General features: G+C 41.3%; 1 protein-coding gene across 3 annotated transcripts in view; it reads left to right on the plus strand.

Annotated features, from left to right (window-relative positions):
* The window catches only part of PKNOX2 (PBX/knotted 1 homeobox 2), a 135,025-nt gene that overhangs the window by 99,037 nt on the left and 11,482 nt on the right, over nt 1-24,506 (plus strand). For 2 of the 3 annotated variants that reach the window (XM_006867659.1, XM_006867658.1), the window contains 3 exons: nt 5,095-5,224; nt 5,752-5,849; nt 6,631-6,750. In XM_006867659.1, the coding sequence (XP_006867721.1) occupies nt 5,095-5,224; nt 5,752-5,849; nt 6,631-6,750 (348 nt within the window). Of the gene's footprint in view, nt 1-5,094; nt 5,225-5,751; nt 5,862-6,630; nt 6,751-24,506 lie in introns of all 3 variants that reach the window. The other variant, XM_006867660.1, reaches the window with a different exon arrangement.

A 24,506-nucleotide genomic window follows, 5' to 3' on the forward strand; every position in this document is an offset into this window, starting at 1 on the left:
GGTGGCAGGACACGATGTCTTCTTAACTGCTTTAGCTACTATAAAATCAATCTGAAAAAGTGTCAACTGGGGGGAAATGGGGCAGTTTAAAAATGTGGAGCAAAAGAAGACCACTTTCAGGGAAGTACTGGGAGCCTGGGATAAAGGGAGGTAGGCATCAATGAAATGTATCAAAGGACAGTTGAGGTTGAGGCTCTTAGGAAATACCCTTAGGAACCAGGTGATGCTGAGGCTAGGTGAATATTTTTTCTATTTAATAAATATTTTAGTATCCACTATATGCCAGGCTCTGATAAAAAGTCAGAGTCCACTTTGTGCATGGAGCTTATTATAATAAATGCCATGAGGCAGATGTGTGAAGAAGAGGGGGTTGGAGTGAACAGGGCAAAGGTCTGAGACAATCAAGTCTGAAGAAAGTATATCTTAATAAGATAAAGCATGGTTCTTAATGCTGGCTGCACATTCGAGTCACCTTTTGGGATCCCTGGATGGTACAAGCAGTTAATGCACTCTGCTGCTAACCCAAAAGTTGGAGGTTCACCCAGAGGCACCTCAGAAGAAAGATCTGGTGACCTGCTTTTGAAAAATTGGCCATTGAAAATGCTATGGAGTGGTAGAAAGCAAACATCTTATGCACATCGAAAGACTTCACCAAACGAGGAAAAAGAGAACCCATAAACTAGGAAAATATTTTCCACAATGTCATATTGGACAAGGGTATAATCTTTAAAATATATAGAAAACTTCAACACCTCAACAACAAAACCACAAAAAAATCCATTTAAACTATGAGGATCACTTATTTGTTATTTAGGGAAAGAAATGAAACTGATATTTGAACTATATTATTTTCAAAGAGATTACAAGACCTGAAACTTTTAATAAGAAGTAATGTTTGTCATTCTTCTGACTTCTGATCAGCAACATTAAATATAATGATCATCAGCAACATTAAATATAATGATCAACATTAAACATAATGATCAACATTAAATGTTGACATAACCAAACTATATATGACTAAATTCCTTCCTTGTTGCTACAGTGACCAAATGGCTCAACCTGAGTTTCCATATTTGTTTCACCAACAGATTACATCCTCAAGGAATACTTGGACTGGCCTTTCCATCCATGGCCCAGGAGAGTCTTGGTGTGGCTAACCTTGTTTTCAGAATTTAGATTTGTTATCCCACTAATGAAAAATCACCTCTTCACCATTCAGGCTCTGCCTTCGGCCAAATTATGCATAAGGAGATCTGTTATGTGGTAACATCTGTTATGTTGTAGTATTTTTCATATTTTTGTGTACTATAAGCTACACAGATGAAGAGAACAAATGATATACAATGGCAATTACTCTTTAGCAAAGTACTTTGCTAAATCAGTACATTTGTAGATATTGTCATTTTCTTACTATGAATGACAGCACCAGCATCATATCAATATATATATAACTCTAAAAGCTGGCTCTAAGTATATAATAGCTGCCTGGGCCTGTACTGATAGCAGTTTGATGAGAGAAGGAAGGAGAAAGGATTTTGGGCAATCAAAACATTCCTGTGTTTTACTAGTTTGATTTCAGGTATGCATTTGTACATATATGCCCAATTTTTAAATGTTCTGATCCAAATAAATTGAATTACAACTTAAAAAAAATAGGGGCAAAGAACATGAACAGACATTTCACCAAAGAAGACAGTCACACAACCAACTAATAAATACATGAAGAAATGCCCCTGATCACTAGCCATTATAGGGATGCAAATCAAAACAGCAGTGAAGCATCATCTCGCCCCAGCATTAATAATAATGTTCAAAACAATAGGAAACAACAAATGCTGGAAAGGGTGTAAAGAGACTAGAACTCTCAGACACTGTTAGTTGGACTATAGAATGGTGCAACCACTGTGGAAAACAATATCCTCCAGCAATCTCACTATTAGGTATATAGCCTAGAGAAATAAGAGCCATGACACCAATGTTTATCACAGCATTCACATTAGCAAAAAGAGAAACAACTTAAGTGCCCATCACCAGATGAATGGATAAACAAACTATGGTACATATGCATGATGGAATACTATGCAACATTGAAGAATAGCAATGAATCTGTGAAATACTTCATAACATGAGTGAACCTGGGAGAGACTATGCCGAGTAAAATTCATCAATCACAAAAGGGCAACAATTGACTGATACCACTGTTCTAAAAAGTGAAGAAAATGTTTACACACAGAAAGAAACATTCTTTGAAAATTACAAGCGGTAGTAGGGTAAATCACTGACTAGAGGGTAGATATGTATTAACTTGGCTAGGTAATATACAATAGGGTGGAGGTCAGCACATAATGATCAAGGCAAAGGAAGACACTGGGAGAATCATAAAAATTAAAGGCAACAAAGGTATGTACTGTTATATGCACAATCCTGCAATAACAGTAATAATAATCTATGAGTGGATACATAAGTAGACACATAAGCTGAACAAGTATGGGAAAGTGAATGGAACTCTACCCACAAATATATGTAAGTTTGACAATGGATGCATATATGTGTGTGTGTGTGTGTGTGTGTGTTTATTTGTGCTGCAAATATATCCATGAATATAGAAAAGCATACAGGGGGCAAAGTTATGAAAATTCTTGGTTATAACCAAACATCTTAGATGAAAGAATAGCTGGGCCTGGAGACTCAAGACCATAGACTTGAGTAACACCAAGGTCAACTAGCATGACATAGTTTACAAAGAAAATGTTCTGCATCCTATTTTGGTGAGTAGTGACTGGGTCTTATAAGAAGTCTGTGAATGGCCATCTAAGGTGCAGCTACTGGTCTCTCCCTATCTGGAGCAAAGAAGAGAGAAGATAAGCAAAAGCACATAGAAACAGTCCAAAACTAGTTCAAAGGTCTGATGGCCCATGTGAACCCCAACTTCCATGAGACCTTAAGAACTACATGGAGCCTAGCTATCATTGTTAACTTCTCTGAAAGGGATCACAATAGGAGGTCCTGGAGAGAGTGGGAGGAAAATGTGGAATAAAACTTAAAATCATAAAAAAAGACCAGGCTTAGTGGTCAGATAGAGACTGGTGGCACTATTGAGACTATGGCGCTTAGACTCCTTGCAAACCTGGAACTGAACTCAATAGCAATAGCCAGACCTATAAAGTGAACAATAACACCAGGGAGGTATGCACTCTTTAGAAACATCAACCATCTGAAATCAAAAGGCAGCACTTACCCAGGGATAATGTAGGGTAAGCACTGAACTGCTAACTGCAAGGTCTGTAGTTCAAACCCACCAGACGCTCCTTGGAAACCCTATACAGGGTCACTATGAGTTGAAACCAACTTGATAATACTTAACAACAACAAAACTCAGAAGGTAGGGAGGGATAGGAAAGAGGAACCAATAGAAATGGTAAACACAGAGAGGCAGTGGGAAGAGTGCTGTGACATTGTGAGGATTGCAATCAATGTCACAAATCAAAATGCATATTAATTATTTAATTGAAAATCAGTTTGCTCTGTAAGCTTTCACCCAAATCATAGTAAAAATTTGGCACTGTGGGATAATGCACTGGACCACAAGGTCAGTTTGAACCATAAGGTCAGAGATTCAGACGCACCAGCCGCTCCTCAGAAACCCTATACAGAATCGCTGTGAGTCGGAATCGACTCGATGGCACTTAACAACAACAATTTTAACACTAACACAAAACCTAACCTAGCCCTAAAGCAAACTTTAATCATAACCCCAACTCTAATTCTAATCCTAGATCTAGGTCTAGCCCTAGCCCTCATCATAGTCCTAAACCTAACTTAACCCTAACTATAACCCTAACCCTAACTGGAACCTTAACACTAGCCCTAGCTCTATACCTAGTTCTACCCCTAAACCTAAACCATATCCTAACTCTAGACATAATGCTAACACCCTGGTGCTGCAGGATAATGCACTAGACTGCAAGGTCAGTTTGAATCACAAGGCCGGCTGTTCAGACTCAACCATTCACTCCTCAGAAACCCTATACAGGGTCACTATGAGTTGGAACACTTAACACTTAACAACAACAACAAAATCCTAACCCTAATGGAATCCTGGTATGGTGCTGTAGGATAAGAATCAACCTCAAGATAGGTTTAAACCACAAGGTCGGTGGTTCAAACTCACCAGCCATTTCTCAGAAACCCTATACAGAATCGTCTGAGTCTGAACCGACTCAACAGAACTTAACAACAACAACCTTAACCTGGGCCCTAGCCCTCACACTAATGCTAACACTAACCCTGGTCCTAATTTTATTCCTAAACCTAAACTTTACCCTAGAATTAGCCTAACTTTATCCCTAACCCTAGTCCTACCCCATTTCTATCACTAGCCTGACATTTAGTCTTAACTCTAATCTCTATCGCTAGCCTAACACCAACCTAAACCCTAATTTTAATCCTTGTTCTAAAACTAACTCTTAAGTCTAGTTATAACCCTAACATTAACCATAACCTGGCACTAGACCTAACACTAATCTTAACTGTAAACCTAACCTTACCCCTAACCCTAGCTCTAGTTCTATGCCTAATTCTACCCTAAAACCTAATTTTAAGCCTTGACCTCATCCTAAAACAAAAACAAAAACCCTATGCAACACAGTTCTGCTCTGATTTACCTGAGGTTATCTTGAGTCAGAATTGATTCAATAACTATTTTGGGGGGAGCTTTTTTAAATCCCAAGCTCAGGCCACACCCCTAACCAATTAAATTGGAGTCTCTGGAGTTAGAACCCAGACATCAATCCTAGAGATCCCAGAGTGTAGCTAAAATGAGGGAACCACTGGTTTATGAGGTAATTTAGGACTGAAGTTTGCAGGGAAGAAAAATGGTTATAAAAGTAACTATTGTTGATTATTTTGTGTGTTAAGCCTTCGTATTCACTCTTTCTAGGGAAACCATGAGAATTGCCTTCTGGGTTTGGGTCCAAGGTGGGAACAGGAAGGTGGGCAGAGGGAAGGCAGGAAGGGGAACATGGAGGAAGAATTGAGGCTGTAGAATGCCCTCAGTGACATTGTCATCGAATCACACCTCCCTTCTGCCAGGACCTCCTGCAGAATTCTCCCAATTCCCTGTCTGGAGTCTCCAATAACCCCCAGGGGATTGTGGTCCCAGCCTCAGCGCTCCAGCAAGGCAACATCGCCATGACAACTGTCAACTCACAAGTTGTGTCAGGTCGGTGCAGGGAACAAGGTGCTGGGGACTGTGGGCAACAACTTGGGAGGAGAAAAGGGTGGCCCTGAGGGGGTTGAGGGAACAGGGCACTTCACAAAGCATCATGGGAAACTGGAGGGATGCCCTCTGCCAAAGAAGGGACTCAAAGCTTAGTTTCTGGACCAAAGTGTTCTATAAATTTACAGATAGCTGGCACTAAGGTAGAGTGTATGAAAAATCTGGGTCAAATTCTCATGAGCCCCCAAAGATCAAGGAAGCCTATTGTCTATTCCTTGATTGTCTAGAGAGCCTCCCCCATCCCACCAGTGAATTGCTCTCAGCTCTGGACAACCCCACCTTCACTTTCTTCCCACTCATCCCACCAGAGGCTGAATACCTACGGTTTACAAGTGGGAGAAACACACTTCCCCCCAAGACTCTAGAGTAGAGGGTCTTTCCATGTGAGTTCAAATGAACTGGGATCCCTGCTTGCCCTCAGTCCTACCCACCCCAATGGTAGGGGACCCAAAAACTGGTTGTCTCCTCAGGTGGAGCCTTATACCAGCCGGTTACCATGGTAACCTCCCAGGGTCAGGTGGTCACCCAAGCAATCCCCCAGGGAGCCATCCAGATCCAGAATACACAGGTGAGTGTACAGGTGTATGGAACATGTGCATGAGCATGTGGGAGAAGAGTCATGTTTCTTTACTATCTGTTAGGCACTTTACATACAGTAACTCACTGAATCTGCATCATGCTTCTAAGAGGTATCATTATCCCCACTTTACAGATAAGGAACTGGGTCTAGAAAAGCTTTTATCAACTCTGGGAATTGTGCTGCTTCCTAGGGCTACATCAAAGGATCCTGGGCACTTCTATTGCTGGTCTCCAGACCTAGCTACCATGCATCTCAATGTGCACTCCTGTTGAGTACATACACAAGAGGGAGATGTGGTATAGTAAATAGGTCTGAAGTCCAAGACTTGAGACCTGGAATCAGTTCTGTGATCTTGACCTCTCTGAGCCTGCATTATTACTGATAAAAGGGGAATGAATACCAATGGCATGCAGCCCAACCAATCTGCAGACTGGATAGGAAGGTGCTTTGAAAACTGTAAAGTATCACAGAGATGCTTTTAGATGGTTTATGGTAAATTCACTTCTTCTATACCCTCTGCATGACTGTTTCCGCCATTTCCTCTCTTACACATTTTTCCCCTTCCCTACTTCCCCCCCATCTTACTCCTTTTCCCTTTCTCTGTTTCTGAGAGACTGGTGTGGGATGAGAAAGATGTCCTCCCCATTGCCCTTAGAATGAGTTGGGAACGGAGGTTGGCAGTGAAAGTCTGCCATCACTATGGCAACAGGTCCCTTGATGCTGGCCTGCCAGGCTGCTGATGCTGCTTTTTTCTCCACGTGCCCTGAAGGTTAACCTTGACCTCACCTCCCTCCTGGACAATGAGGATAAGAAGTCCAAGAACAAACGAGGAGTCTTACCCAAGCATGCCACCAATATAATGCGTTCTTGGCTCTTCCAACATCTCATGGTGAGTGAGTGTGTGTGTGTTGGGGGTAGGGAGTTGCAGTATGGGGCATGAATAACCCCTTGGGTGCAAGACTCTGTGGTCATCTGCAAACCTAGAGAGGGTGACCTCAGAGATAGGAATACCAGAGGTAGGGATATCATCTTCTAGAGGCCAAGTTAGAGGGGAGGCTAAAGGAGGACTAAAGCTGGTATGCCTTCTGTTGCACATGCTTTGTTGTTGTTGCTGCTGCTGCTACATCACATAAGGTAATGGTACAAAAGCATTTTGAAAAGAGTACCATATTGTTTCCTGGGAGGGGGGGGGGGGCGGTGTGCTAGTGTTACTGGTACAGACCTGTCCTCCTGAAGGCAGATACTCTCTCCTCCCTTCCTCCTGTGGAAGAACATGGTAGTTCTATGCTAGGACGTTTGCTGGTTTTCCAGAGTTCACCTTCCTCTGGAGAGCAGTCAAGCAAGGTGCAGTGTAGGGGAGCACTGGCTAGAACAGAACTCACTGAGATCCTGGCTCCTTCACTTGTCAGCTCTGTGACACAGAACAGTAGAATTTTCCACATTTGTACATGCAACAAGACCTCATATTCAAATGTAGTTTATAAAGTGCCTATTGTGTGCCTAGCACATGATGGCAGTTATGAGTTTGTGTGCAGGGTTAGTTGCAACAGATAGGCCTTTGCTTGGATGTCAGTAATGACTTCAAAACTGTAATTCTCTAATACGAGTTTCAAGAGATGTATGTCTAGGGTGGTGTGTGTATGTGTGTGTATGTGTGCTATGATTGGGAGGTGGATTCTGTGATCACAGGTAGGCTTGCAAGATCTTGGACTCGCCCACCACTATTCTCAGTGGACACACAGATACAAAACAAATACCAAAGGACTGTAATAGACATGTTTAGGAATCCCTGTGTGGCACAAATGGCTAATGTTAAGCACCTGGCTACTAACTAAAAAGTTGGCAGTTTGAACCCACCCAGAGATGCTTCAGAAGAAAGGTCCGGCAATCTACTTCCAAAAGGTTATGGTCATTGAAGACCCCTATGGAGCACAGTTCTATTCTGTAACACATGGGCCTGCATCAGCATCAACTCAACAACGTATTTAGTTTTCTTTGATTTATAGACATTGGCCTAAGAACTCTGGAAAAGAACCAGGAGTAAGAGGAAGTCTTTTTTCAGAGAGAAGAAAAGAAGTTGAATGGAGTATGAGGATGAATTAATCAGTCAATCGACAGTGCTTAATTTGAAATGGGAGCACCTCTAGAAGTCATTAAGACTGGGCTATGGCTGTCAGACTTTAGTGGTGGCAGCTGACTAAGGGCAGTTTTAAGGATTCTGCATTTCCTCCCACTCATCCACCCTCCCAGCTCTAGGAACTGGAAACTGCCCCCAACACTTTGCTGAGTGAGCTCATTTTGAAAATGGGGGAAAAAACAGGAGACAATTTTGGAGCAAATTAGCTGAAGACTGAGGGTTCAAAAGAGCAAAGGAATCTGGAAAGACCCTGGAACCTTGATGATGAAGCCAGGGAATGAGGTGGGTAGGCCCGGCCTCAGATCTCTTGGGCAAAGTCCTGATGTAGCACATGGTAGGGATGTTCAGACCTACTGTCTATCTGGTTTTCCAAATTGTCAGATGGTCAGCAAGGTCCCATGGCCTTGGCCCCATGAGCCCAGTGTCCACCCTGCGGCTACTGGCACTATGTGAATGAGATCCACAAGAGGAGGGGCTTTATAGGGACAGATCCATCTTCTGTGCACACACCTACCATGCCCAAGATAGAGCAGTATGGCTCTCACCTCCCCTTTCCCACTGTGGATCTAGATCTGGTTCCACACATCGTGAGGCAGTGATGTATATGGGATCATGGGTGTGGTCGAAATCTCACAAGTTTTTCAGTCAGCCAAACCTGGGTTCAAACCTAAGCTTTCCCTTTTACGCTGGAAACTGACCACACTCATCTTGTGTGGAGATTATAAAGAATAAATGAAATATTTGCAGACCCTGGCACATAGTGCTTAATAAACATTAGTTTCCTCTCCTCCACCACCTCCTACCTCTGTGAATTTTTTGAAAACTGATATGAGTACTCCAACAACCTCATTTCTGAAGAGGAGAAACAGTAAAAGATGAGACTATAAGGCAACCCTGCCCAGGAGCGCAAGCCAGCATCCTCTCACTGACCCCATCACCTCATCCTTAGCTACTTGCCATTTCCCACTAGACACTCACCACTGAGACTAGAGGGTCACCCAGCTCAGTCCTTCCTGACTGTGCCTCCCCTTTCATCAGGCACCTAATACCCCTTTTTCCTTGTGGACTTTCCCTAAGACTCAAAGGTTTTCTTTTCACTCAACTGTCACCTCCACCTCATTGCTTAGGAAGGCAATGAATGTAGAGGCAGAGGAGAAGAGGAGGCACTGGCTGAGCACAGAGCAGAAGGACAGGAAGGACCCAGAATGCTTCTTTTAAAAATGCCTGGGACAGTGCAGAGAACATTGCTGAAAAGCATCAATGAGTGCTTTCTACCTACACCCTCCCACCTACCCACTGCTGTGCCTGCTAGCTCAGGAGAGCTCTCAGGTACAGATGCTATTAACTAAGCACTTACCCCTGCCTTGCAGACACCTTCCCCAATTAATGATCTCATCACAGTGGCCATCAGAGATGAGAAGGGAGTGTCCACTGAACCTATAAAGTCAGGACTCAGAACTTCTAGACTAAGAGGGAAGAAAAGAATGGGGAGAAGCCCAGGCAGGTATAGCTGTCCTCTATAAACCAAACATGAGCCACAGAGTCAGGGACTTCCATCAGATCAACCTGGTTATCTACCCAAACCCAAGTTCAAGAAAGAGGTTATAAAGGTAACAGAGAATGGTGCAAAGAAATGGGCCTTTGAAATTAGATAGACACTTGAGGCTCTCCTACTAACTGTGTTTTCACTCTGATCCCATTTCTCTGCAAAAAGAAGATAATACCTATTTCCCATGATCATGAAAACTCCATGACATAACATATATCGTCAAACATGGCACATAGTCAGAACTTAAGAAATGAGAGTTCCCTTTGAACCTTCTAGAACAATAAATCAAGAGCAAGTTTTTGAGATTTAAGACCAGAATCTGTGAAAATTAGAGGAAGATGGACGAGAACAGCTTTTCTGATCTTTAACATCTACTGAGTTTACCTACTGATTTTGACCTTTGAATTATGCTGTTAATTCCCTGTCTTATATGTGTGTATGTGTGAAAACTCTCTGACTCATTGCAAACTTCTCAAGGATGGAGAACATACCTTATACCTATTCTGTCTACCCTACAGCACTAATTCCCAAAGTATGTTCCTTTGTTGTTGTTGTTATGTGCCGTGGAGTCGGTTCCAACTCATAGCAACCCTGTACAGGGTTTCTGAGGCTGTAAATCTTTACGGGAGGAGAACGCCTCATCTTTCTCCCACAGAACAGCTGGTAGTTTCAAACTGCTGACCTTGTGGTTCACAGTCTGATTCATAACCACTATGCTACCAGAGCTCCTTTACAGAATGTTAATAGGTGTTGCCCCCCTACAAGGGCTCCATGGCAAAATAAGTTTGGAAACGTCTGCATTATACAAAGTTTAGTGTATCTCTTTACTTTTAGTGTAGTAGGGAACATAATGAATTTGTAATAAAGGGTATAGTTTTAAGCTTTTCCCAAACATATTTGATCACTCTAAGTTACTGTTGTTTTATTATTGTTTTGAGGAACAACTCTGAAACTATGTATGTTGTTGCATTTGCTAGTTGCCATTGAGTCATAGAGTCCCAACTCATGGTGACCCTATGTATCATGAGATCAGATTATTGTGACCCACAGGATTTTCATTAGCTAATATTTGGAAGTCGATCGCCAGATCTTTCTTTTTCCTCTGTCTTAGTCTAGAGATGCCACTGAAATGTGCTAAGCATCTCAACAGTACACAAGTCTCCACTGGCAGTCTCCACTGCTTACTGTGTAGGGAGTGCTTGGCTGGGAATTGAACCAGGTCTCCTGAATAGAAGACAAGCAGCTCTGTGGCAATACCAATTCAGGCATAGGAAAAACGGGTAAAAAGGTATCAACGAAGGACAGACGTTCTCTTATCTGATGCAGTTAAGACAACAAATTCATTGTTAGAAAACTTGGTTGAAGAAGGGAAGCAACCATAAAAACATATACTTGATTTTAAAGCTGTATGTGTATTTGTCTACTTTTTTTAAGGGATCTTGGTATGGTGCTGTAGTAGAAGCACTGGACTGCTAACCACGAGGTTGTGGTTCAAAGCCACCAGCCACTCCTCAGAAACATTATACAAGGTCACTATGAATAGAACTCAGGAACTCTGCTGGTGTAGTGGTTACGAGTTGAGCTGCTAATCTCAAGGTCAGCATTTTGAAATTACCAGCCATTCTGTGGGAGAAAGACGAGACTGTCTGTTCCTGTAAAGATTTACAGCCTCGGAAAACTTATACAGGGTCGCTATAAGTCAGAACTGTCTCCATGGCATACCACCACCATGAGTAGGAACTGACTCGGCATTTAACAACAACAATCTTTTGAAATAGGGCCAAGATCTTTTTCTGATTAAAGTTTGTCATTTTACTTCCAAAACCCTCACCTGTAACATAACATCTAAAAATTCCATCTTTATTTTATTTTAAATGGAATAAAAATTTTGACACTTGGGAAGCAATCTGGCTGTAGAGTCTTTCTGAATTTTTATTATGCTTCCCAGTCTTTTACATTTGTCTCACCTGATCTTAATTTTACAGCATCTTAGGCAACTCTTTAAGGAGCTCTGGTAGCGTAGTGGTTACGAATCGGGCTGCGAACCGTAAGGTCAGCGGTTCGAAACTACCAGCCACTCCGCGGGAGAAAGATGAGGCTTTCTACTCCCGTAAAGATTTACACCCTCGAAAACCCTGCACAGGGTCGCTATGGGTCGGAACCGACTCGATGGCACTTAACAACAACAACAGGCAACTCTTTAAGTATTCCACTTAGTTTTCTTAGAAACAATAACTCACTGTTTTTGCAGTTACATTGCGTTGGTTTATAAACTATTTAATTAAATTGTATAATTACAAAAGCACATACAGCTGGCACAAACTGGTTTTGATACAACATTGCTTACTCCTGGTTATTGTTGTTAAGTGCCCTCGAGTCGGTTTCGACTCATAGTGATCCTGTATAGGGTTTCCAAGGAGCGGCTGGTGAGTTTGAACCTCTGACCAGTACTCCTGAAAGGCAGATAATTTAACTGGTGAATATTCTCAAAAGTAGCACATTCACCTTGAGCATTCAGGATCGTTTGGATAGCGGCTCTTATGGTTTTCAGAAGGAATGGAAAGCGTCATATAATCTTCAAATTTAGTTAAATTGAAATTGATTAGGAGAACTTCAGGGGTCCTGTTGTTGTGCTGTAGTATAAGCACTGGACCTCAAGGTTGGTTTGAGCCACAAGACTGGTGGATCAAAGCCATTAGCTGCTCTCAGAAACCCTATAAAGGGTCGCTGTCAGTTGGGACTGACTGGACAGCACTTAACAACAACAAAGAAAACTTTTATAGTAAATACTGATTTTTCCTGTTGTCTTCATTCCCTTGAGCAGAAGTTAGTATTCTTCTATTCCTTTTGTCTTGTGTTTGAGGCTTCTTGTCATTTCCACTTTTCTGTGGTGTTAGCAGCTCCAGAAATGTAATCAGATACTAAAAGGATCTTGAGATGGAGATTAAATCCCAGAGCATTTTTGCTGTTTGACTGCAGTGAAATTGGGATAGTTTTACCCATTAGCTGCTTTCTTCTGAGTCCCTGACATTTTCTTGCTATTGTGTTTTGGCTGCGTGGAAACAGGGTTTCCAAGGCTGTAAATCTTTATGGGAGCAGAACACCTCATCTTTCACCCGCGGAACAGCTGGTAGTTTCGAACTGCTGACTTTGCAGTTCGCAGCCCGATTCGTAACCACTATGCTACCAGAGCTCCTGAAAGACGCTAAATTCCTGCTGGAAGCAATCATTTCATAGCAAACCTAGCTTGGGTGAGAAACTGTGGCAAAGAGTCTTCCCCATAGAGGTTGGAGCAAACCCATATGGAGAGGGCGGATGCTTCTCCCACTCAGTTCCTGCCCCACCCTCTGTGCTCCAGATCTCAGCACTACCCTGAACTGTTGGGTGTTTCTAAAACACCTCCCTTACCTGCTCATGTCCATCATTCCTTGAAAATTCTGAATAATATGATAGAACAAAACATTCTCTGTTCCCCTAGAAGTGAAGCCCATCCCCAGGAGACCCTGTCATTCATCACTGAATCACTCATTGATAACACACTGTAATGATATGTCAGATTCTGGGCTCAGCACCTTATGTGCAGCATCTCATTTAACCCACACAGCTACCTGATGAGGTTGTTGTTGTTGTTAGATGCTATCAAATTGGTACCAACTCATAGACACCCTATGCACAACAGAACAAAACGCTACCCAACCTCACAATCATTGCTACACCTGGGACCATTGCTGCTGCCAATCCATCTTGTTGAGGTCTCCAACCCTCCACTTCACCAAACATGATATCCTTCTCCAGGGACTGGTCCCTTCTGATAATATGTCCAAAGCATGAAAGATGAAGTCTGGCCATCTGGCTTCCAAGGAGCACTCTGGCTGTGCTTCTTTCAACACAGATTGGTTTGTTCTTTTGGCAGCCCATGGTACTTTTAATACTTTCTTCCAACAACATAGCTCAAATGCAACAATTCTACTATGGTCTTCTTTATTCACTGTCCAACTTTCACATGCATGAGGTTATTGAAAATACCATGGCTTGGATCAGGAGCACCTTAGTCTTCAAACTGATATCTTTGCTCTTCAACACTTTAAAGAGGTCTTGTGCAGCAGACTTGCCTAATAGAATATGTCATTTGATTTCGTGACTGCTGCTTCCATGAGTGTTGATGGTTGATGAGGTAGGTACTATTATTATTTGTCTTAGCAACGAGACTGCTGAACTTCCAAGAAGACAATGCATTTTCCAAGGTCACACAGATAATGAGGTTGCACAGGATTTAAACCAGATATGTGTGACTCCAGACTCTAGTTTCTTCCCCACTAGGCTAAACTGACCCAAAAAATCACAGACATCTCTCAGATCCCAGGCAAAGTCTAGGTGAAGCAAAGGGAAACCCTGACTTGCTACAAAAGTACAGAGCTATCCTAGGACAGTTATAGGGTTTTCATTTGTCCAGTCTTTGTTTTCAGGCACTGCTTACTGCTTCTCTTCCTCTCCCTTTCTTCATACATAATAGCCACACAACTATGGCCACACAACCAGCCAGGGCCATGGTTGACTCTGCTCACTACCTACACCTCCATCTTCTAGGTGACTTTTCTTTTTTCTAGCCACATGAAGCTGAGAGGCCTTGCTCCAGGGCCTCAGCTGTAGCCACAAAAGGCAGTTTTTATCAAGATATAGTTAAATACCGTGCCATAAAACTTACTCTTTTAAAGTTTATCATTCAGTGGTTTTTAATATATATTTACAAAGTTGTGCATCACTATCTAAGTCTAGAGCATTTTCATCTTCCCAAATAGAAACCCACTAGTAGTCACTTCCCATTTCCCTAACCCCTGACTAGTCAACTTTCTGGCTGTTACGCACAAATGAATCACACATATTTGTCCTCTTGCATCTGACTGTTTCATTCAGCATGGTATTTTTAAGGTTCATCTATGTGGTAGAATGTCTCAGGACATCATTTCTCTTTGTGATTAATAGTCCATTGGAATCCTGGTATGGCACTGTAGGAGAAGCACTGGACCACAAGATTGATTTGAACTGCAAGGTCAGTAGTTCAAACCCACCTGCTGCTCTTCCAAAACCCTGTACAGGATCTCTAGGACTTGGAACCAACTTGACAGCACTTGAAAAAAAACACTTCCAAATGCACTAAAACATCTTAAACTTACTAAAATACTGCGGGTTAATGTGCTGGGCCACAAGATCAGGTTGAACTGCAAAATTGGTGGTTCAAACTCACCAGCCACTCCTCAGAAACCCTATACAGAGTGTTATGAGTTATAACCAACTTGATGGCATATAACAACAACATTCCATTGGGTGGATGCAGTGCGTTTGGTTTATCCTTCATCAGTTGATAGACATGAATTCGGGTTTCCGCTTATTGGCTATTGTGAACAATGCTTCTGTGAACATTCCTGTACTCTGTATGGTTCTGTATAGAACATTCCTGTCTATACCTTTTGTCAAGGAGCTCTGGTGTTGTTGTTGTTGTTGTGAAATGCCATCGAGTTGGTTCTGACCAATAGCGACCCTGCATAGAGTTTCCAAGGAGCAACTGGTGAGCTTGAACCACCGACATTACAGTTCAAACCAACTTTGCAGTCCAGAGCATTAGCCCACAGCACCACACCAGGACTCCTGTAGCATAGTGGTTACAAATTGGGCTGCTAACCTCAAAGTTGGCAGTTCAAAACTACCAGCTGTTCCATGGGAGAAAGATGAGGCTTTCTGCTCCCATAAATATTTGTAGCCTTGAAGACCCTGTGCAGGGTCACTATGAGTCGGAACCGACTCCACAGTACTTAACAACAACAACAACAACATACCTTTTGTCCGATTCCCAGCTGATCTCACACACAATCCTGGGGCTTTGGCTGCTGGGCTTGTTTTGCTGGGGTGGACAAGACTAATGCCGCATGCCACTTACTATGCAAAGGTTCCTGGCTACAGGGGCTAAGTGGAAGTCAAATCCAGCCACTTGCCTCTGTCCCTTGGTTGTTGTCTTAAGTCACTCACCATTGTTTGAGTGCCTCGCCACCTCCTTTGTGTCTGTTGTTGCTAACTCACATCAAATTAGCTGCAGATGGTACTATTGTCATCCATAGAGTTTTAACTGGCAGATTTTCAGAAGAAGAGCTCCAAACCTTTCTCCCTAGTCCACTGTCTGGATATGACTTGTCAAAAGGTTTTTTATAATCTGATGCTCAGTCCTGGACATGCTTTTCTGGCTGTGCCTGCCCAGAACAGGTGACCAAGTCCTCTCACCTATACTGAGCCCTCCATTGTCTAGGCCCCTAGAGTACTTTGATTTGCATGATAACACTTAATTGCATCATATGCTGGTCTCTTGTGTGTAAGTTATTTCCACAATTAAATAATCAGCTCCCTGCAAGCTAAAATCATGTCTCATACTGAAATTTAGATGTTAGCAAATAGATATGTTATTTGGAACTTAAATAACATTTTCCCATAGAAATAAGTTGCTAGAGCAAAAACAAAAAACAACTTGGCTAGTCCCAAAAGTCAATATAGCTAAAAGTCTGTGTTCAGGTCGGGGAAAGGGTACACAGAAGCCATGAAGGAGAAACAAGAAAGCTATTCTGGGCATAATTTGTGGGCATAATTCTTAAATTGGTGAGCCAGGACTCTGTCAGCTTTTCCTCTTTAGTGCTCCTTTGAAACTTTCTGGTGCCTTTCCTTTCAAGCTGTGGGCCCTTGAAAAGTTGCAGGCATTCTGAATCAGAGCTTCGGTATCAAAGACCTAGAAGAGATTATGAACAACTGCTAGAAAACTCCTCATTTTGGCTTGCCTCCTTAAAATGTTGCGTTCAAAAATATTCTGCTCCTCATTTTTTAATAACAACAAGCACTAGGAAGCTGATCTTAGCTGAGTGGAAGTAGAAATAACAAGCTTTTGCACTAATTCATACTATGCTGTGAATGAATAATGGCCTCATAGCCTGTCCATAGGCATATCCTTTTTATAAGGACTGGATACTTTAAAATGGATTTCTAATTAGTAGAATATCAGAACGTGTGACGGACTTAAAGGAAGTGTTTTTGGATGTCATCAAATTGGTTCTTTTTTTTTTTTTTTTATTGTGAATTATGTGATAGTTTACATGGGCAAATTGGTTCTTTTGTATAAGAATGAAACACTGCTCCCTCCCTTGCCATCTTCACAATTGTTATGTTTAAACACATTGTTGCAGCTACTGTATTGTTCCATCTCACTGAGTGTCTTCCCCTTTTTCATTAACCCTCTATTTTACCAAGCATAATGTCCTTCTCCAGACACTGGTCTCTCCTGATAACATGTCCAAAGTAGAAGAGACCATCTCACCATCATCCCTTCTAAGGATCAATCTGTCCACACTTCTTCCAAAACATTGTTCTGAAAGGTCATGGCATTTCAATATTCTTTGCCAACAGTTCTCCAATCTTCTTTATTCATTGTCCAGCTTTCACATGCATATGAGGTGATTGAAAATACCATGGTTTGGACCAAACGAACCATCTTAGTCTTCAAAGTGATATCTTTGCTCTTTAACACTTCAAAGAGGTTTTTTGCAGTAGATTTCCCCATGCAATAATACATCTTTTGATTTCTTGACTGCAGCTTCCATGAGCATTGTTGATTGTGTATTCAAGTAAAATGAAATCATTGACAACTTCAATCTGTTCTCCATTTATTATTTATATTTATTGGTCCAATTGTGAGGATTTTTGTTTTTGTTTCATTGAGGTGTAATCCATACTAAAGTCTATAATCTTTGATCTTCATCAGTAGTAAGTGCTTCAAGTCCTCTTCACCTCCAGCAAGAAAGGTTGTGTCTCCTACTGCAGGTTGTTAATGAGACATCCTCCAGTCCTGATGCCATGTTCCTCTCAATATAACCTAGCTTCTCAGATGATTTGTTCAACATACAGATTGAATAAATTTTATGAAAGGATACAACACTGACACACCTTTCCTGATTTTAAAACATTCAGTATCCCCTGTTCTGTTCGAACAACTGCCTTTTGTTTATGTGCAGGTCCCTCATGAGCATGACTAAGTGTGCTGGAGTGCCCATTCTTCACTGTGTTTTCCATAATTTGTTAGAATCCACACAGTCAAATGCCTTTGCATTGTCAAAATGCACAAGTAAAGATCTTTCTGGTATTCTCTGTGTTCAGCCAAAATCCAGCTGATGTTAGCAATGGTATCCCAGGTTCCACACCCTCTTCTGAATCTGGCTTGAATTTCTGGCAGCTCCCTATCGATGTACTGTTATAACCACTTTTAAATTATCTCCAGCAAAATTTTACTTGCATGTGATATTATTAAATGATTTCCGCATTCCATTGAGCCACCTTTTTTTTGGAATGGACACAAATATGAATCTAATTTTCAATGAGTTGGCTAGGTACCTATCTTATAAATTTCTTGGCATAGATGAGTAAGTGCCTCCAGCACTGGTTATTGTTGTTGTTAAGTGCCGTCAAGTCAGTTCTGACTCAGCAACTCTGTATAAGGTTTCTGAGGAGTGGCTGGTGAGCTTGAACTGCCGACTTTGCAGTTCAAACCGAATTTGCAGTCCAGAGCATTAACCCACAGTGCCACACCAGGACTTCCAGCACTGGTTAGTACTGCATCAGTTGGTATTCTGTCAATTCCTGGAGTCTTGTTTTTTCGCCAGTGCCTTCAGTGCAGCTTGGATTTCTTCCTTCAATACCATTGGTTCTTGATCATATGCTGCCTTTTGAAATGGTTGGACATCAATCGTTTCTTTTGGGAATGGCAACTCTGTACATTCTTTCCATCTTCTTTTGGTGCTTCCTGCATCATTCAATCTTTTGCCAATAGAATCTTCTAATGTTACACCTTGAGGCTTAATATTTTTCTTTAGTTCTTTCAGTTTGAGAAATACTGAGCATGGTCTTCCCTCTTGGTTTTCTAACTCAAAGCCTTTGCACATTTTACTTTGTCTTCTTGAGCTATCCTTTGAAATTTCCTATTCAGTTCTTTCACTTCATTATTTCTGCCAGTCACTGCATTCCAGAGGAAGTTTCAGAGTCTATTCTGAGATCCATTTTGATCTTTCCTTTCTTTTCTGTCTTTTTAATGACCCTTTGTTCTTGAAGTCATTCTACAACTCCAGTGGTCTTCAGTTATTAGAGTCTAATGTGTCAAATCTATTCTTGAGATGGTCTCTAAATTCAGATGATATATACTCAAGGTCTTTTTTTTTACTCTCATGGACTTGCTTTAATTGTTTCAGCCTCAGCCTGAATTTGCATACAAGCAATTGATGGTCTGTTCCACAGTCAGTTCCTGGCTTTGTTTTGGCTGATGATATTGAGCTTCTCCATCATCTCTTTCCACAGATGTAGTTGATTTGATTCCTGTGCATTCCCTTTAATTAGGTCCATGTGTATAGTCACTATTTGTTTATGTGGTTGTAAAAAGGTATTTTCAATGAATAAGTCATTGGTTTTTATAAAATTCTATCATGCAATCTCCAGCACCATTTCTATCACCAAGGCCATATTTTCCAATGGCAGATCCTTTCTCTTTATGTCCGGATTTCTTATTCAAGTCACCAGTAATTATCAATGTACCGTGAGTATATGTTTGATTCGTTTCAGACTGCAAAAGTTGACAGAATTCTTTTATTTCTTTATCATTAGCTTTAGTGGTTGGTACATAAATGTGAATACTAACTGGTCTTCCTTGTCACAAACAGTATTGTACTTTAAGATGATTTTGAAATGTCCTTTTTGAAGATGAATGTGATATAATTTCTCTTCAATTTATTGTTCCTGGTATAGAAAATCATATGATTGTCCAATTTAAAATGGCCAATACCAGTCTATTTTAGCTTATTAATGCCATTTCATTTTTGATGGCTTCCAGTTTTTCTAGATTCCTACTTCATATAGTCAATATTCTGATTATTAATGGATATTTGCAGTTGTTTCTTCTCATTTAGGTTATGCCCTATCAGCAAATGAAGGCCCTGAAAGGTTTACTTCATCCATGTCATTAAGGTTGATTCTACTTTGAGGAAGCAGCTCTTCACCAGTGGTACTTTCAGTGCCTTCCAATCTGAGGGGTTCATCTTCTGGCATTATATCTGACAATGTTCCATTGCTATTCATAATGTTTTCAGTGACTAAGCTTTCAGAAGTGGTCTGCCTCTCCTTCCTAGTCAGTCTTAGTCTGGAAGCTCTTCTGAAATTGCCCATCAAGGATGACTCTGAAGTATTTTAAATATTAGTGACAGCTCCCAGCATCACAGCCACACAGAAGACACCAAAGTATATGACAAACTGACAGACAAATGGTAGGTACGTAAAGATACAGAGATACAAATCCCAGCTCTTCTGCTTACTACTCACATTACTTAGGCAAGTTTGGTGTGTTTTTTTTTCAAACTTCTCTAAGTTCAATTTCTATGTGTAAAATGGGAATAATGATATCTACTTCATAAGTGCCATGATAATCCAAAGAGGACACATGCCAAACATTTAGCACAATATCTTACACACTACAGGTATTAATAAAGGTTAGCCAAAAATTGTACAAGTGACAGTAATGATATCTATTGTTATTAAGTGTGAGGCAGTGTATGGGAGCTGAAACAGTCTCCAGGTGCCAAAGAAAAGGAGTACATTTATGCATTCACAGAAGAGACTACTAGAATACCATTGCCATTCTTCAGAGAAACAACCTGTGATGTTTATGTGCATCAAGCAGCAGATTTATTTGTTATTTATTTATTCAATAAACACTCACACAATGTGCTTGGCATAGTTCTGAGTACCTTTCCAATATTATCTCATTTAATTCTTGTAACAACCAAGAGGTAGGTTGGGATTATTTCCCCATTTTGCAGATGAGAAAACTGGGTTTCTTGGTTTCTTAGTGCTGCTCTAGAAAAAATATAACAAGTAGGTGGCTGTATATGGTAAGCATGGGACTGTGAACCACACAGTCAGCAGTTCCAGCCCACCAGCCAGTCCAAGGGAGAAAGATGAGGCATTCTGTTCCCACAAAGATGTATAGCCTTGGAAACCCTATATAAGGTCACTATGAGCCAGAACTGACTCAATGGCACTCAACAACAAACAGCAAGTGGCTTAAAGGAGAGAAATGTATTTTCTCACAGTTCTGGAGGCCAGAAGTCCTGTTCAGTGTGATGCTCAGGAAAGGTCCTTTTTTGTTCATTTCAGCCTCTTACAATCAGTAACACTTGGAGTTCCTGGGTTTGTAGACTCATCGGTCTCTGTCATCATCAGATAGTCTGTCTTACGCTGTTTTTCATGGATTTTGTGTCTAGTCTAGTCTTTTTATAACTCAGAAGTGATTAGTTTTAGGATGCAACCTACACTGATGTGGTCCCATTAACCTAACAAAGAAAATTTTTCCCAAATGGGACTACATCTACAGGTATGTTGTTGTTGTTAAGTACCATGGAGTTGGACCCCACTCACAGGAAACTTGTATAGGGTTTCTGAGGAGCAGCTGGTGAGTTTGAACTGCCAACCTTGTGGTTCAAACTGACATCACTGTCCAGTGCTTATCCTACAGTGCCACATAAGGATTCCACATCTACATCTACAGGTATAAGGGTTCAGATTCCAATATATATTTGTAGGGACATGATTCAATCTAGAATACTAAATAACTTGTCCACGATGGTCAGAGGCAGGACCAGGATGCACTTTCTTGCTGACTTCCCACAGTGCTACTCCAGGACTCCTCGATGGACCCTCATATTCCCCCTTTTCCTCAATACACATGATGCAGCCAACTGCAGAACTAGCACTATTATACATAGGGCAGTGGCAGGAGACTTGCTGATGTGATCTCCAACCTCTCCCTTGTGCCTCCACATCCAGACACACACAAAAGAGATGGTGAGAAGTAGTAACCCCTGGAGCCCCTGCCTTCATTCACTAAACAAATACATTGTTGTTGTTGTTAAGTGCTGTTGAGTCAGTTGTGTCTCATAGTGACCCTGTATAGGGCTTCCAATGCTGTAAATCTTTGTGGGAACAGAAAGCCTCATCTTTCTCCTGTAGAGCAGCTGGTGGGCTCGAACTGCCAACCTTAACACAAATACATATTGAACATTTATTATATACTGGGCATTTCCCTTGAGCTGGTGAAGTGGGTAAGAGAAGAAAGACATGGTCTTTTCTCAGAGTCTGCAGCCTGTCTAGTGGGACCCCTGATACTAATCAGGCCATCCTTAGAGTGTGAGGAGTCCTGGGTAAGGTGAGTCTCAGAGCTCATAAGTTTAAGGTGGCGGGCAGGGAGAAAAGGAACAATCTTGTTTCAGTGTGAAGGAGTTATTGAAGTAGAAGTCATCAGGACAGAGAATCATTTTGAGAGTGCAGCAGGTTAAAGAACAGGAGGGCAGTTGATTTTCCATATAGAATGAAAACGAGTAACTACAGTTCCACAGAACAAGTCTGGATGGATTCCACACTCATAATGTTGAGTGAAGTGAAATTAAAAACACAAACAAACAAAAAGTTGCCATCAAGTCAGTGCTGACTCATGGTAACCCCATGTGTGTCAGAGTAGAACTGTGCCCCACAGGGTTTTCAGTGGCTCATTTTTTAGAAGTAGATCACCAGGACTTTCTTCCATGGAATGAAATACCACTATTATATGGTTCCATGTGGACCCATGGTGTGGCGCTGTAGGACCAGCACTGGACTATGAACAGGATCAGCAGTTCAATCCCACCAGCTGCTCCTTGGAAACCTTATCTAGTCACTGTACGTCAGAAACGAATCAACAGCACTTAACAGCAGTAACAACATATGGTACCATTTATATAAAGTTCTAAAATCAGCAAAACTGAGCCATATGTTAAGGATGTAACATAGATAGTAAAAGTGTAAAGAAAAGCAAGAAAGTGGTTACCATGAAAATAAGGTCATCTTTGAAGAAGATAGGGCAGGGCTTCAAACTGGCTCTCCCCAGTTCAGTCATGGCTGGCAAAGCGAAACTGGAACAGACCCAAATCTGTGCAATGCGGGTGTACCAGAATGATAACACGAATGAGAAAAATTGCAGGTAACATCCTGCTAGAAAATTTATCTCCCTCTTAGAAAACAAGGACATCGTATATACAATATACATTGCATAGCAACCAAATCTCTTGAATGACAGAGTTGGAAACAGTGATGCCAGGCACAAAGACAGTTAATCACCACTTTGAGTGAATGTGTACCATTCTCCACAGTTTGAGCAATAATCCATTCTCCCACATCAGGCTCCTGAAAGCTCACTACAATTCTTCAAGTCTTCCATTCAGTGCTTCAACCCATGGTCTTTCCCAATCTGATTATTGTCCCAGTACATTCATATTTTGCAGATTCAAGTCTGTTTCCATTTCATTGTGTTGACTGTGACTAAACCAGTTTGAACTGATTCAAAGCCCTGGGATGAAGAAAGAGAGGGTGGGAACAAGAGGAAAGAAGAGAGACTTCGAGGGAGCTGGTAGTGTTCTAGTTCTGCATTTAGGTGGTGGCTATATGAATATTTGCTTTCTGACAATACATTAAGCTACACATTTTAGTTCTTTGTACTTCTTTGTATGTACAAAGTTTTTTGTTGCCATCAAGTCAGTACGGACTCATAGTGACACTATGCACAAAAGAACGAAACACTGCCTGGTCTTGGGCTAACCTCACAATTGTGGCCACGTTTGAGCCCATTGATGCTGCCACTTTGCCAATCCATCTGACCTTCTTCCTTACCAAACATGATATCCCTTTCCAATGACTGGTCCCTCCTGACAATACATCCAAAGAATGAGAGACGAAGTCTTGCCATCCTGGCCTCCAAGGAGCACTCTGGCTGTACTCTGTCTGCACAACACAGATCTGTTGTTGTTTTGGCAGTCCATGGTACTTTCAATATTCTCTTCCAACAGCATAGCTCAAATGCATCAATTCTTCTACCATCTTCCTTATTCACTGCCCAACTTTTGCATGCATATGAGGTTCTTGAAAATTCCATTGCTTGGGTCAGGCATGCCTTAGTCCTCAAGCTCAGTCTTTGCTCTTCAACACTTTAAACATGTCTTTTGCAGCAGATTTGCCTAATACAATACGTTGTTTGATTTCTTGGCTACTGCTTCCATGAGTTTTGATGGTTGATCCAAGAAAAATGAAGTATTTGACAACTTCAATTTATTCCCCATTGATAAGAATGCTGTTTATTTGTCCAGTAGTGAGGATTTTTGTTTTCTTTACATTGAGATGCAGTCCATTCCAAAGGCTGTGATGTTCTTTGATCTTCATCAGTAAGTATTTTAAGTTCTCTTCACTTTCAGCAAGCAAGGTTATATCATCTACATATCACAGGTTGTTAATGAGTCTTTCTCCAATCCTATTGCTACATTTTTCTTCATAGAATCCAACTTCTCAGATTATTTGCTCAGCATACAGGTTGAATAAGTATAGTGAAAGAATACAACCCTGTTTACACTTTTCCTAATTTTAAACCATTCACTGTTCCCATGTTCTGTTCGAACACCTGCCTCTTGATCTATGTACAGGTTCCTCATGAGCACAATTAAGAGTTCCAGAATACTCATACTTTGCAGTGTTGTCCATAGCTTGTTATGATCCACACAATTGAAGGCCTTTGTGTAGTCAATAAAGCATAGGTAAACATCTTTCTGATATTCTCTGCTTTCAGCCAAGATCCATCTGATGTCAGCAATGATACCCTTGTTCCACATCCTCTTCTTAATCCGGCTTGAACCACTGGAAATTCTCTGTCAATTATGCTTGTAGCCATTTCTGTACCACCTTTAGTAAAACCTTACTCGCGTGGGATATCAAAGAGATTATCCGATGATTCCGCATTCTGTTGGGTCACCTCTCTTTGGACACAAATATGGATCTCTTCCAATCACTCAGCCAGATAGTCATTTTCCAA

This window comes from Chrysochloris asiatica, unplaced genomic scaffold, assembly GCF_000296735.1.
Source record: "Chrysochloris asiatica unplaced genomic scaffold, ChrAsi1.0 scaffold00107, whole genome shotgun sequence".
In the NCBI taxonomy this organism is placed as follows: domain Eukaryota; kingdom Metazoa; phylum Chordata; class Mammalia; order Afrosoricida; family Chrysochloridae; genus Chrysochloris; species Chrysochloris asiatica.